This window comes from Mytilus edulis, chromosome 7 (assembly GCF_963676685.1).
Source record: "Mytilus edulis chromosome 7, xbMytEdul2.2, whole genome shotgun sequence".
In the NCBI taxonomy this organism is placed as follows: Eukaryota; Metazoa; Mollusca; class Bivalvia; order Mytilida; family Mytilidae; genus Mytilus; species Mytilus edulis.
The window spans coordinates 44,629,637-44,644,311 of NC_092350.1; the positions used below are offsets into that span (position 1 = coordinate 44,629,637).

The 14,675-nt window shown below is 31.7% G+C and overlaps 1 protein-coding gene across 1 annotated transcript in view; it reads left to right on the plus strand.

Moving 5' to 3' along the window:
* LOC139481583 (leucine-rich repeat- and IQ domain-containing protein 1-like) overlaps window positions 1–14,675 on the plus strand; it is a 37,677-nt gene that overhangs the window by 1,505 nt on the left and 21,497 nt on the right. The window contains exons 2-11 of the mRNA XM_071265003.1: window positions 613–765; window positions 2,305–2,419; window positions 2,819–2,904; window positions 4,241–4,340; window positions 5,624–5,739; window positions 6,098–6,214; window positions 10,729–10,803; window positions 11,379–11,518; window positions 12,205–12,327; window positions 12,643–12,941. Of these exons, the coding sequence (XP_071121104.1) occupies window positions 622–765; window positions 2,305–2,419; window positions 2,819–2,904; window positions 4,241–4,340; window positions 5,624–5,739; window positions 6,098–6,214; window positions 10,729–10,803; window positions 11,379–11,518; window positions 12,205–12,327; window positions 12,643–12,941 (1,315 nt within the window). The 5' untranslated portion in view covers window positions 613–621. The remainder of the gene's footprint in view (window positions 1–612; window positions 766–2,304; window positions 2,420–2,818; window positions 2,905–4,240; window positions 4,341–5,623; window positions 5,740–6,097; window positions 6,215–10,728; window positions 10,804–11,378; window positions 11,519–12,204; window positions 12,328–12,642; window positions 12,942–14,675) is intronic.

Sequence of the window (14,675 nt, forward strand, 5' to 3'; positions counted from 1 at the left end):
TAGCTTACCAAGATGGGAAACCAGTACATATATCTTGGAAGCTCCAAAATAGATAAGGAACAACATCAAAGGCCTTTCCGCTTTATCAAAAACAAAATTGAATCCTTTTTTTTCTTTAAGACCCAAATAGTCTTTGAATTTCATATGAAAAAATACAGAGCACACAACATAAGCATTTGAAAATCACGACACACTTAAAATTAGATAAGCAGAACACGTTGATTGAGGCACCTGTCTTGCACGACTGAACGTGAAATAAAAAAGTAAAAACATGTTGAACGTGAAATAAAAAACAGTGACCATTTCACAAGAATATAACCCTAAGTACCACCCTCGTCATAAAAAATCACAAAAACTATTTTTAAACTCATAATCTGTGAAAAGGTAGACCCACTTGTACTACAGACTTTCTATGGGGTTTATACCTGTATAGAGGGTTAAAATTATTCCTCTAGAAGAATATATTTCTTTAGTGGATTTAAAACAAAAAAACATTTTCTACTTATTATGGCAGCGCCAGTAGAACCCTTTAAAAAATTTATGAATATTAAAACCAACATGTAAATTACATTTGTACCTCCATATATGTAGATGTTCTTTACTATTTTAAAGGTTGACAAGATGGAGTCTGATGAAGAGGCGTTTATTGAGGTTGAAATACAGAAAGGACTTGACAAATTAACAGAAGCAGACTTAGAGTCTTCAGATACCAGTGCCTCAGATGTGTTGAACAGTGATAATAGTTCATCAGAAGATGTAAATGAGGTATTGAATTCAGGAGTTTTGATTGGTGAAGAGCAAAATTATGGGTTTCCAGTAAAAAAAAATGTCAACCCTTTTTAACCGGATTTTTGTGACAAAAATGTCGGTTATTGATTTGGGGATGTACGGCGGGCGGGCGGGTGGGCGGGCGGGCGGCAATCAAATGTTGTCCATGCATTAACTCATGAACCGTTCAACCAAAGCTTTTAAAATTTTAATATGTTATTACTGACAACTATATGGAGGTCAAGTTAAATAATGGCGATTTTGACTTTAACCGTTCAGGAGTTATGGTTCTTGAAAGATTGAAAAATGGAGTTTTCAGTCGTGTCCGTGCATTTACTCATGAACTGTTCTACCAAAGCTTCCCAAATTTTAATATGTTGCTACTAATGAAAGAATGGAGGTCAAGTTCAATAATGACGAATTTGACTTTTACCGTTCAGGAGTTATGGTTCTTGAAAGATTGAAAAATGAAGTTTCCAGTCGTGTCCATGCATTTATGCATGAACTGTTCTACCAAAGCTTCCGAAATTTTAATATGCTGTTACTGATGACAAAATGGAGGTCAAGTTCAATAATGACGATTTTGACTTTTACCGTTCAGGAGTTATGGTTCTTGAAAGATTGAAAAATGGTTTTTCCTGTCGTGTCCGTGCATTTTCTCATGAACCATTCAACCAAAGCTTTTGAAATTTTAATATGTTGTTACTGATGACAAAATAGAGGTCAAGTTCAATAATGACGATTTTGACTTTTACCGTTCAGGAGTTATGGTTCTTGAAAGATCGTAAAATGGCGTTTCCATTCAAGTTGTTGCATTTACTCATGAACCATTCAATCTAAGCTTTTCAAATTTTAATATGTTGATACTGATAAAATGGAGGTCAAATTTGATATTGACGATTTTCACTTTCACCATTCATCAGTAATGGTTCTTGTGATATTGCCAGGACACAAATAAATGTTAATAAATCCGGTTTGCTGTCGTTGTGACAGCCTTTTGTTTATACTTGAGATTAAACATCATCATTATGTAAATACCAAATATACTATTAGTTTATGGAATAAATTTGATACTACGAAACATTTTTCGAAAAATGATTTTTATTGCTTAAGATTAACTTAATAATCTTTCACAAAAGCCTACATGCATGTTGGTAACCAAAAATTCTAGAATTGTTTTTAGAATGAAACAGAATGCTGAAAGTCGTATTATGAGAAAAAATCAAATCATTGAAGCAGATATTAGGGTGTGTGATTTGAAGAATTTCAGACATAAAATGTACACCTACATTCTATCTGACAACTTTTACACATTTATCTATTCCATAAACAATAGTTGACATAAATAGTGCAGTGTTGACTATATTGTTTTGTTCTCCATTTCGCTTTCTAACTATAATTCATGATCTTATGATTCTTATCATATTAAAATTTTGAAGTTTTACCAATATACAAATTATATTTGATGCTGAACATAAACATGATTAAGTACCAATCAATCAATTCAATCATAATACACGTGTATATGTTTTTCAGGTCCTCCCTGGAGAATTTGACACCTATGTTAAATCTCTGCAGCAACAGACAGCAGCTTTTGAACTTGACCTTGCAGAATGTGATGACCTTCTCAGACAGTCAGTTGATATTACTAGTAAGTTACCTAAGAGTTGAGTCTAGTGCATTTTATAAAAAAAAACCCATACACATATAAAACACAACAAATGTTCTACACTAAAAAATAGACAATTTAGCATGACAGAGACAAGATAAAATACTTGCAAACTTGATACTGTAAATTTAGAAATTTTAATGTGTATTTATTATTGAAATTGTTGAACATTGTATAAAAAATAATGATAAACAATTACAATTTATGTAAACTCTACATGCAAATTATGTTATCCAAACTTTAATGTTGGTTTTTATTATTCTAAAACCTATAGATCCCTGCATAATAATAAAATCATTGCACAAATGTTTGAATATAAAGGACTTGAAAAAAACCTTCAGTGGTTTGTGTAGTGTGATACATTGACTTGTATTTTGATAGGTTCTAGAGATGTCATTCCTTTTGATGAAGATCTACAGCAAGATATTACAGAATATGGTGAAAACATAGAGGATTTAAGATTAAAGGTAAAAAAAATAGGGTTATTTTGATTTCTGGTTTAATTTTGAAGGTTTATTTTATGTATTCTGAATTTTTAATGTCTTACTTAGGGGCAATATGTTTTTCGGTCTGTGCGTCTTCTTTCCTGCGTCTTTCCCACTTCAGGTTAACATTTTGGTTGAAGTCTTTGTCCAAGTAGTTTTTTTAGGAAGTTGAAGTCCAATTAACTTGAAACTTAGTACACATGTTCACTATGATATGATCTTTCTTATTTTAATGTCAAATTAGAGTTTTGACCTAACTTTCAGGGTCCACTGAACATAGAAAATGATAGTGTGAGTGGGGCATCAGTGTACTATGGACACATTCTTGTTTCTACATTTTTCATCTACATGTGATAAAGATGATCATTAGTCAGATAAAAAAGGCTGCTAATAATCATTGTCCAACCAGAACATATGCTAAAAATATCAGAACTTGACTACTTTTCTGTGCTTTGTGTCTATAGCTTTTATGTTATTTTTTTGTTTTTTGTCTTATACTAATCTTTTGGGTTAAGCCAATTTCAACTGATATTATTGAATAGTTTGTTCTTATGTTGTGCTGTTACACTACTGTCTTAGGTTAGGAGAGGGCTGAGGGCACACACATATGTTTTACCCTGCCAAATTCTTTATGTGCCTATCCCAAGTCAGGAGCCTGTAGCACAGTGGTTGTCATGTCAGTTATATATGTTTTCATAAATTATTTTCTTACATATGAGAGCATTAGTTTTATTTGTTTGTTTGAATTATTTCACATTTTTCTTGTTATGGCCTTTTATAGCTAACTATAAGATTTGGGTTTTTCTCATTGTTGAAGACCCTATAGTTGCCTATAATTGCTTTATACTACCACTTCATTTGAACTCAGGTGGATAGTTGTCTCATTGGCAATCATACCACATCTCCTTTTTTTATATTGATGAAGCATCATTCTTTTAGCTACATGTTTAAGTTTAGCTGAAGTGCATTCTTTAGGTTAATCTGTGCATGCACTATTGAAAATTTGAAAAATCTAAAATATGTGATAATTACTTTTCAAACAAGTGCAAAAAAGTATAGAGCCAAATAAATGTATTGTATCTGTAAAAATCATCAAGTATTACATAGCCACATATTTATGGCAAAACATGAAGTATTGGTATTACCTGATGATCGTAAGCCATTTGAAAGAAAATCTTACCAGAAAACAAATGATACATGCTTCATAATCAATCTTCTGGTAGTTGAATTTCATAAAATGATTTGGAGAAGATATCTTCAGTTTTATTGCAGTATAATGATGTTTTGTTCCATTTGAATAAATTTTATTATTTAAAAGATTTTAGAAGACCTTGAAAAAGATGACAGTGATGAAGATGATGACCTGTTCTCAGATTCTGAGGATGATAGCAAGTTTACAGAGGAAGAAGAAAAAGAGGGTAAAAACAGTCAAATTGGTCAAATGTCATTCTCTTATAAAACATGTTGAACAAATGAAGTTAAATTAGATCTGATATGCAAGAAAATTATATATGGCCTTTTTCAAGGAAAAATTTGATGTCACAAAAGCAATTATATTCACGTCCAATGACATGATTTCCCACGAATGCCAAAAGTCAATTATGGCAGTTCATGCATAAAATCAAAATTTTAAACTTTTGTGTTTGACGATGATGAGAGGGAAAATAATATGTGATTGATATTTTAATTAAGGAAACGCTATTTATATTGTGTCATAGATATAGGAAGATGTGGTGTGAGTGCCATTGAGACAACCCTCCATCCAAATAACAATTTAAAAAAAGTAAACCATTATAGGTCTATGTACGGCCTTCAACACGGAGCCTTAGCTCACACCGAACAACAAGCTATAAAGGGCCCCAAAATTACTAGTGTAAAATTATTCAAACGGGAAAACCAACGGTCTAATCTATATAAAAAAAAACGAGAAACGAGAAACACGTATAAATTATATAAACAAACGACAACTACTGTACATCAGATTCCTGACTCATGTCTGTGTAGAAACATGTATATCAATAAGAGATATTCCTTATAAATTATTTTTATGCCCCACCTACGATAGTAGAGGGGCATTATGTTTTCTGGTCTGTGCGTCCGTCCGTCCGTCCGTTCGTCCGTCCGTCCGTCCGTCTGTCTGTCTGTCTGTCTGTCCGTTCGTCCGTCTGTCCCGCTCCAGGTTAAAGTTTTTGGTCAAGGTAGTTTTTGATGAAGTTGAAGTCCAATCGACTTCAAACTTAGTACACATGTTCCCTATGATATGATCTTTCTAATTCTAATGCCAAATTAGAGTTTTTACCCCAATTTCACGGTCCACTGAACATGGAAAATGATAGTGCGAGTGGGGCATTCGTGTACTGAGGACACATTCTTGTTATTAGATACTATAGTATGTGAGTGACCAGGTAAAAACATACCATTTATACAAAAAAGATATGCTTGCCAATCAGACAACTATTCACCATAGTTAAAATAAAATGGATTTAAGCAATTATGGGTCACTGTATAGCCTTCAATAATAAACTAAACTCATACCTTAATGCCGACTATTAATGACTTAACAAAATGTGACCCAATATGTATAGCGTGTGAATTTGATGATACTTTATTTAGTTTTCTAATCATTCAAGCAGTCATTTAAGGAATGAAAGAGTTAATGAGTTCTTAAAGTAAATCATTGATGTGTTTTTCCTCTTTACAGAAAATAAAGCTATGGTATTGGTAACTAAAGAACAGTTAGAGTTTAAGGAACTATTGGCAGGACAGAAAGATAGAATACAAGAACAATCCAAAAAACAGGAAGATCAACTTAATCAGGTTTGTTTTTTATATGTCCCATCTGCCTTATCTTCATTTAAATACCCAAAAAAAATGAACTTGGAAGGAGCTTTGTTTGAAATTTACATGTTGACCGTGTCATATTGTTTTTGTATTTTACAGTGATATTTTTAGGCTAAGTATGACTGGTTTAGTTAGATTTCTTTGCCAAATATAATTTATGATTAGTTGATATTATCCAACATCTCATTACACAGATATAGGAAGATTAATATCTAGGTAAGAATTCTACTCAAACCATTGCAAAGGATTGACCTGCACTTGCTGTCAGTAAAACTCTACAATAAATTAAAGTAAATGAAAACAATAATTAATCATTGTCTATTATTATTTTCAGTTGATAGAGAGAGAAAGACATGATGAAGAAATATTTGAACAAGAGATTGAAACAAAGAAGCAAGAACAAAAACTTCAGTTTGAAAAAGAAGAATCTAGACTACTTACTGAAAGAAAGGTACCAATATTTAATATTAAGTCAATTTTCTTTTATTCCTTGGCCAATTAAAGTTTACAGGTTTAAATTTTTTATGCATGTAGCAAGGATTAGTCCAGGATTGTGATAACAGGAGGGCTGACAGGCCAATATTTGGAGTGATAAGTCTGAACATTTATCATACATGAAGCTGCATAAAAAGGGAACTGGATTCCTTGGTTCCTTGGTCCCCCACAAAAAATGCTGATCAATAGCACTTACAAATGCATGCAAAATATCATAAATATTAGGAATATGGTCACATTATGTACTCTGCACAAAAAAAAAAGTGTATTGTTTTTTAGCTTACCTGTCCCGAAGGGACAAGTGAGCTTATGCCATCACTTGGCGTCCGTCGTCGTCCGTCGTCTGTCGTCGTAAACTATTTCAAGAATCTTCTCCTCTGAAACTACTGGGCCAAATACTTTCAAACTTTAACTGAATGTTCCTTAGAGTATCTTATTTATAAATTGTATCCGAAGTTTTGATCTATCAACAAACATGGTCGCCATTGCTAAAAATAGAACATAGGGGTCAAATGCAGTTTTTGGCTTATAACTCAAAAACCAAAGCATTTAGAGCAAATCTGACTGGGGTAATATTGTTTATCAGGTCAAGATCTATCTGCCCTGAAATTTTCAGATGAATCAGACAACCCGTTGTTGGGTTGCTGCCCCTGAATTGGTAATTTTAAGGAAATTTTGCTGTTTTTGGTTATTATCTTGAATATTATTATAGATAGAGATAAACTGTAAACAGGAATAATGTTCAGCAAAGTAAGATTTACAAATAAGTCAACATGACGGAAATGGTCAGTTGACCCCTTTAGGAGTTATTGCCCTTTATAGTCAATTTTTAACCATTTTTCGTAAATCTTAGTAATCTTTTACAAAAATCTTCTCCTCTGAAACTACTGGGCCAAATACTTCCAAACTTTAATTGAATGTTCCTTAGGGTATCTAGTTTGTAAATTGTATCCGAAGTTTTGATCTATCAACAAACATGGTCGCCATTGCTAAAAATAGAACATAGGGGTCAAATGCAGTTTTTGGCTTATAACTCAAAAACCAAAGCATTTAGAGCAAATCTGACATGGGGTAATATTGTTTATCAGGTCAAGATCTATCTGCCCTGAAATTTTCAGATGAATCAGACAACCTGTTGTTGGGTTGCTGCCCCTGAATTGGTAATTTTAAGGAAATTTTGCTGTTTTTGGTTATTATCTTGAATATTATTATAGATAGAGATAAACTGTAAACAGGAATAATGTTCAGCAAAGTAAGATTTACAAATAAGTCAACATAAAGGAAATGGTCAGTTGACCCCTTTAGAAGTTATTGCCCTTTATAGTCAATTTTTAACCATTTTTCGTAAATCTTAGTAATCTTTTACAAAAATCTTCTCCTCTGAAACTACTGGGCCAAATACTTCCAAACTTTAATTGAATGTTCCTTAGGGTATCTAGTTTGTAAATTGTATCAGAAGTTTTGATCTATCAACAAACATGGTCGCCATTGCTAAAAATAGAACATAGGGGTCAAATGCAGTTTTTGGCTTATAACTCAAAAACCAAAGCATTTAGAGCAAATCTGACATGGGATAATATTGTTTATCAGGTCAAGATCTATCTGCCCTGAAATTTTCAGATGAATCAGACAACCTGTTGTTGGGTTACTGCCCCTGAATTGGTAATTTTAAAGAAATTTTGCTGTTTTTGGTTATTATCTTGAATATTATTATAGATAGAGATAAACTGTAAACAGCAATGATGTTCAGCAAAGTAAGATTTACAAATAAGTCAACATAAAGGAAATGGTCAGTTGACCCCTTTAGGAGTTATAGCCCTTTATAGTCAATTTTTAACCATTTTTCGTAAATCTTAGTAATCTTTTACAAAAATCTTCTCCTCTGAAACTACTGGGCCAAATACTTTCAAACTTTAACTGAATGTTCCTTAGAGTATCTTATTTATAAAGTTTATCCGAAGTTTTGATCTATCAACAAACATGGTCGCCATTGCTAAAAATAGAACATAGGGGTCAAATGCAGTTTTTGGCTTATAACTCAAAAACCAAAGCATTTAGAGCAAATCTGACATGGGGTAATATTGTTTATCAGGTCAAGATCTATCTGCCCTGAAATTTTCAGATGAATCAGACAACCCGTTGTTGGGTTGCTGCCCCTGAATTGGTAATTTTAAGGAAATTTTGCTGTTTTTGTTTATTATCTTGAATATAATTATAGATAGAAATAAACTGTAAACAGCAATAATGTTCAGCAAAGTAAGATCTTCAATTAAGTCAATTTGACCAAAATTGTCAATTGACCCCTTAAGGAGTTATTGCCCTTTAAAGACTTTTATCACAATTTGTTCATCATGTTGACTTACTTTAAAAAATCTTCTCCTTTGAAACTGCTGTATCAATTTCAGCCAAACTTAGGCTAAATGAGTTTCAGAGTATCTAGTATAAATTTTATATTTTATTTCCTTGTATGTCAAGAAACATAGCTCCTATGGCTAAAATAGAACATAGGAGAAAATGATTATTTTTTTTGGCTTTTGAAGAAAATAGGACGATCCAATAAACATTTAAATAAATTGAAAAGCCAAAATAATCATTGATGAGAGATTTAACCAAAAGAATTAAGGTGAGCGATTCAGGCTCTTGAGAGCCTTTTGTTAGCTCACCTGTCCCAAAGACCCAAGTGAGCTTTTCTCATCACTTGGTGTCCGTCATTCCTAAACTTTTACAAAAATCTTCTTCTCTGCAACTACTGGGCCAAATCATTATTAGGGTATCTTTTTAAAAAATGTGTCTAGCGTTCCGGCCAACCAACCAAGAGGGCTGTCATGGCTAAAAATAGAACATAGGGTAAAAATGTAGATTTTGGCTTATAACTCTAAAACCAAAGCATTTACAGCAAATCTGACGAGGGTAAAATTGTTAATCAGGTGAAGATTTATCTGCCCTGAAATTATCAAAACAATCAGTCAACTTGTTGTTGGGTTGCTGCCCCTAAATTGGTAATTTTAAGAAAATTTTGCAGCTTTTTGTTATTATCATGTATATTATTATAGATAGAGACAAACTGTAAACAACAATAATGTACAGCGAAGTAAAACCTACAAATAAGTCAGCATGACCAAATTGGTTAGGTGACTTCTTAAGGAGTTATTGCCCTTGATAGTCAATTTTGTACAATTTAAAAAAAAAATGTATAAATTTTTACAAAATATTTTCCACTGTCACTTCTGGGCCAAGTTCATTAGAGATAGAGATAATTGTGAGCAGCCAGATTATTCAGTAAAGTAAGATCTACAAACACATCATCATCTCACCAAAACATAATTTTGTCATGAATCCATCTGTGTCCTGTGTCCTTTGTTTAATATACACATAGACCAAGGTGAGCGACACTGGCTCTTTAGAGCCTCTAGTTATGATGACCTAAAATTTTACAGTACTGATTGCTGAATTCTAGAAATGAGTGCAAAAATCACATTTTTATGAGATCCTTGTTTATTTTAAATACATGTCAAAACTGGAGAATTTGTGCATTGAAAATAAGTGGCTTCTAACTAAAAATTCTGAGAAACTTGTAGAGCTATAGAATAGTTATCAAAGATACCAGGATAATAATTTAGTACTTTCGTTTTTTGATAAATTCAAAGTTTTTTTAACAGGAAATTTATAAAAATGACCACATAACTGATAATCATGTCAACACCGGAGTATTGAATACTGGGCTGGTGATACCAAGATATATACCGTAGAAGCTTCTGGAAGATGTTATGAGAAAATAGATATAAATATGTTTACTTGATAATTATCAGATAATGGCCACATCATAAAAGGAGAAGGTCCGGTAAGGACCGATTTTGGCCTCAAATTTCATGTTCATCTGACGAAAGATTTTGACCACTTTTTAAACACTTAAGTATCTATTTTATTTGAATCAATTAGTTAATGTGAAAGATTTTAACTGATTAAGTCATAAAAAACGCACCGATTGAAGCTAAAAAATCTACCAAATATGCAGAAAAATGTCATTTTTCAGATGGTTTTTGTCAAAAATGAAAGTGGCCGCATCCGTGTTCATCCTCAACCTTTATATATGGTATGTATTATCATAAAATACAACTTACATTTCAATATTAAGGATGAACACGAATGCGGCCACTTTCGTTTTACCCGAAAACCGCCTAAAATTTAACAAAAATGCTAGAATTGTGAAGATTTCAGTAATTTAGCATGACTTAATGGTGCTAGTACCCGATATATGTGCATTGTATTGTCAAAAACAGCCCATATTTATGTAGCAGAAGCATTCTACTGTCCAATAAATGACTAAACGTTTACATTTTAACAAATTTGTAAAACTGCTATATTTTGGGGCCAAAAAGGGGTCTTACTGGACCTACTCCTTTGTTTCTGATATTGTCTAATCTTGAATTACATCAGTTCGAATGAATCTAATTATGAAATTTATTGAAGGGAAGACAAGAAGAAGAAGAAAAACAACAAAAAATAATAGAACAACTATTAGAAGTAGAAATGAAGACACAACAGGTTTGTTCATTTTCTCATTTTCTCAAGAAAATAATTGTTTATATGTGCATATTACATACAACTATTACATACAACTTATTATTGATTGGTTTATTTCATATTTGTCCTGTTTCTGAAATGCAATTTATACTTTTTTGTCAAACTCCTTTTACAGAAGAAAAATGGCTGTCATCAAAGTCATTACATTAAAGAATTTTTTGTTTTCGTTCCACTTAAATATTGTGTTAATTTTTAGTTTTAAAAATTGCAAAGAGATAGGTCTGTAAAAAATAAAACAAGAATTGAAGATACATTTTCTGAAATCACAATAGTTTAAACTCTCATTTTTGTCCCTTGATAAAAAAAAATCACAATACATTTACAGTGTTGAATTCCATGAGTACATGAGTTTACAAAAAAATCATGTTCAACTAATATCTATTGTATCCAAAGAGAACATTTCAAAAACATAGATGATTTCACTCTCACTGGTATATTTTACAATTTGATTAAACAGCTATTTATCATAAACTCATTTGATCATTTAAAAATTACTGAACTTTTTTAGATATATGAATTATTTTTAAATATTATAGAAAAAGATTGAAGAACTTGAAGAAATAGCCAAAAGAGAGAAAGAGGAATGGGAAAAAAGAGTAAACAAAGAACAAATCAAACAAGAGGAGAAGAAGGCAATGGCTGCTGTTAAAATACAATCTGTTTATAAAGGATACTGGTAAAAGAATTAAACCATAACTATAAAACCTCTAAAATAAACGATAAATGAAAAAACATTTTTATGGCCGTGTCAACATTCTGTCATTCTGTAATGAACAATTATAGGGACTTTTCTTCTAAATGTGTTCACTTATCATGCTAATTTTTAGTGTGTGACTCTACCAAGATGAGTTACAGATCCAGTTTACATTTGGTTCTGCTCTGCTAATTTTTTTAAGTTGTTTTTTTTAAATTGTGGGGCATCAAGTTTTCTGGTCTGTTTGTCTGTTTCTTATGAGTTAAAGTTCTTTTTGAAATTGCGGTCACATCAACATTAAACTTTATAATCATGTTCATTATGATGTTACCTTAACTAAGTTTGCATTTCATTGAATATGAGAATTTGAGAGTGCATATCAGGTTGAAGTTTTTGGTTGAAGTGGTTTACCATGAAGTTATGGTCACATAAACTTGAAACTTAGTTCAAATGTTAAAGTATATGTCAAATTATGGTTTTCAAACCTGATTTCATTGCACAGGTCACTTAACCAATAAGTGGTATAGTGTGAGCTGGCTGTAGTATCCTATGGACACATATTCTTGTTACTTCTTATTTTCTCAAAAAATATAACTATGTGGTAGATATTTGATAAAAATGAAGAGGGGCTGTTAATTTTAAAAACTTATACCTTTTTTATTTGATAGCACTAGAAAGCAACATAAAACAGAAATTGACAAAAGATGGAAGGAGGCTCAAGGAAAGAGAAGAGAAGAAAGATATAAAGAAATAGAAAAAGAACAGAAAAAATTTGAGGAAGATGAAGAGAGGTCAGCTTTTCCTTCATCATTTAGTAAATGCTTCTGAAAACAGTTAAACAATTCCTTTTATATAAGTGCCAGTCTACAAAAGAAAATAAGCATACTATCAACTAATTATTATAAAGGCAATCAAACCTTTCCCAAGAATCAGTTAGTGTTTTACCTGTCCATTAGTTTTTTAATAACGTATACTGTCCACTTGTTTGGTAATTGTTTTTGGTCTGATGAATTTCTCAAATTTGAAATATGAACAATATGTCACGGTACAAATCAGAAAGTTTTGAATTTAAATAAAGAAGCCAATATGTTTTAAAAATTTTATAGACAAAAGATACAAGATGAAGAAAAGAGGGTTAAAGAAGAAAAAAGAAAGGAGGAGGAAAGAATAAAGAAAGAAGAGGAGGAAAAAAGAAAGCAAGAGGAAGCAGATAGGAAACAAAGAGAGAAAGAAGAAAAAATTAAAAAGGAAGAGGAAAAAAGAATAAAGGCTGAAGAAGAGAAACTTAGGAAAGAAGAAGAAAAAAGGAAGAAAGAGGAAGAGAAGAAAAAAAAGGAAGAAGAAAAAAGACAAAAGCAGGAAGAAGAGAGACAGCGTAAAGAAGAGGAAAAACAAAAGAAAAAAGGTAGTTATTTATGAATTATAGAATAACTAATCGAAGAATTCAAATAGAGAACAATATTCAACGAGTGAGCGAACAATACATTAATTCACGAATGAGCGTAATTATCAGTGTTTTTCTGTCACAAGTTGGAAATTTTTCTATATTTTAATTCTTTATTTAGTTATTCTTTTTATTACTTGGCAAATGGCTTTTTTTAAAAGACGTTTATTTCACATGTTAGATTATAGGTTTTTACCTAAATGGGAAATCATTGTAATAGTATGATTTATCTATTCTTTAGTCCATACTTACCCATCTAATCGAGCAGCAATCGTATTCTTTAGTCCATACTTACCCATCTAATCGAGCAGCAATCGTATTCTTTAGTCCATACTTACCCATCTAATCGAGCAGCAATCATATTCTTTAGTCCATACTTACCCATCTAATCGAGCAGCAATCGTATTCTTTAGTCCATACTAACCCATCTAATCGAGCAGCAATCGTATTCTTTAGTCCATACTTACCAATCTAATCGAGCAGCAATCGTATTCTTTAGTCCATACTTACCCATCTAATCGAGCAGCAATCGTATTCTTTAGTCCATACTAACCCATCTAATCGAGCAGCAATCGTATTCTTTAGTCCATACTTGCCCATCTAATCGAGCAGCAATCGTATTCTTTAGTCCATACTTACCCATCTAATCGAGCAGCAATCGTATTCTTTAGTCCATACTAACCCATCTAATCGAGCAGCAATCGTATTCTTTAGTCCATACTTAATCGATGTACATGATTCTTGTGGTTTAATTAAATAAGGGATCATAACTTAATGATCACAGACTTATGAGACTTTTGAGGGACAAGCAGACATTTGTTAATTAACTCTATTACTTCTGCCTTTTGGTCATAAATTATTTGCGTATTTTAAACATGACTTACTTCCCCTGATTTAGTTTATTATAAAAATGTGCTCCTAAAATATTATCCATCATTTAAAATGGAAATAAAGTACAAATTGAATGCAAAATTATATAAGTATGTTACCTAATGGATAAAAACTTTCTTTGAACATACCAACAAAAATATATTGCAAATTATTTTTGACAATCATACTTTAATTAAAGCACAGACATATTGTATTAAATAAGTAGCATATCCATTTCTAATTCTGCTGTCTGAGCTAGGGCTGTATATTAGCTGAATAGTATTAAAAAAGTTCAATTTTAAAAAATAAAATTAATATTACGAATGCAACTCAGCTAAACATGTTAACCTTTCATGAGTGTCCACATAGATAATATAAGTATACTTTTCATGTCTATCATGAAATAACACAATAATGATTCTAATAATAATTTTATTGATGTCTAAAAGACTCATGTCTAAAGCTATGGAAAATAGTATTTAATTTAAGGTTCTGCATTAAAATTTAATCTAACAAAAGTGGGGAATGTGTAGTGTAACTACAAGTATCAGGACAAAATTGGCTTGATCAAAGTATAAAAAGTGACTAGTTTAAAGACTAAAAGTGCTTTCTGTTATTTATTCTTAAAAGATATTAAAGTATACTAACTGTTTGATTTACTTTTTACCAGTATTTTTTTACCCAAAATCTACATAACACAGTAAACAAAACAAAAGACAAAAAGGTAATGGCACAAAAACTAACAAGAAGAAAACCAAAAATTAAGCGATGCAACGCGACTCAACATATTGTACAAATCATTTCGACACGCGTTACCCTGGTGCT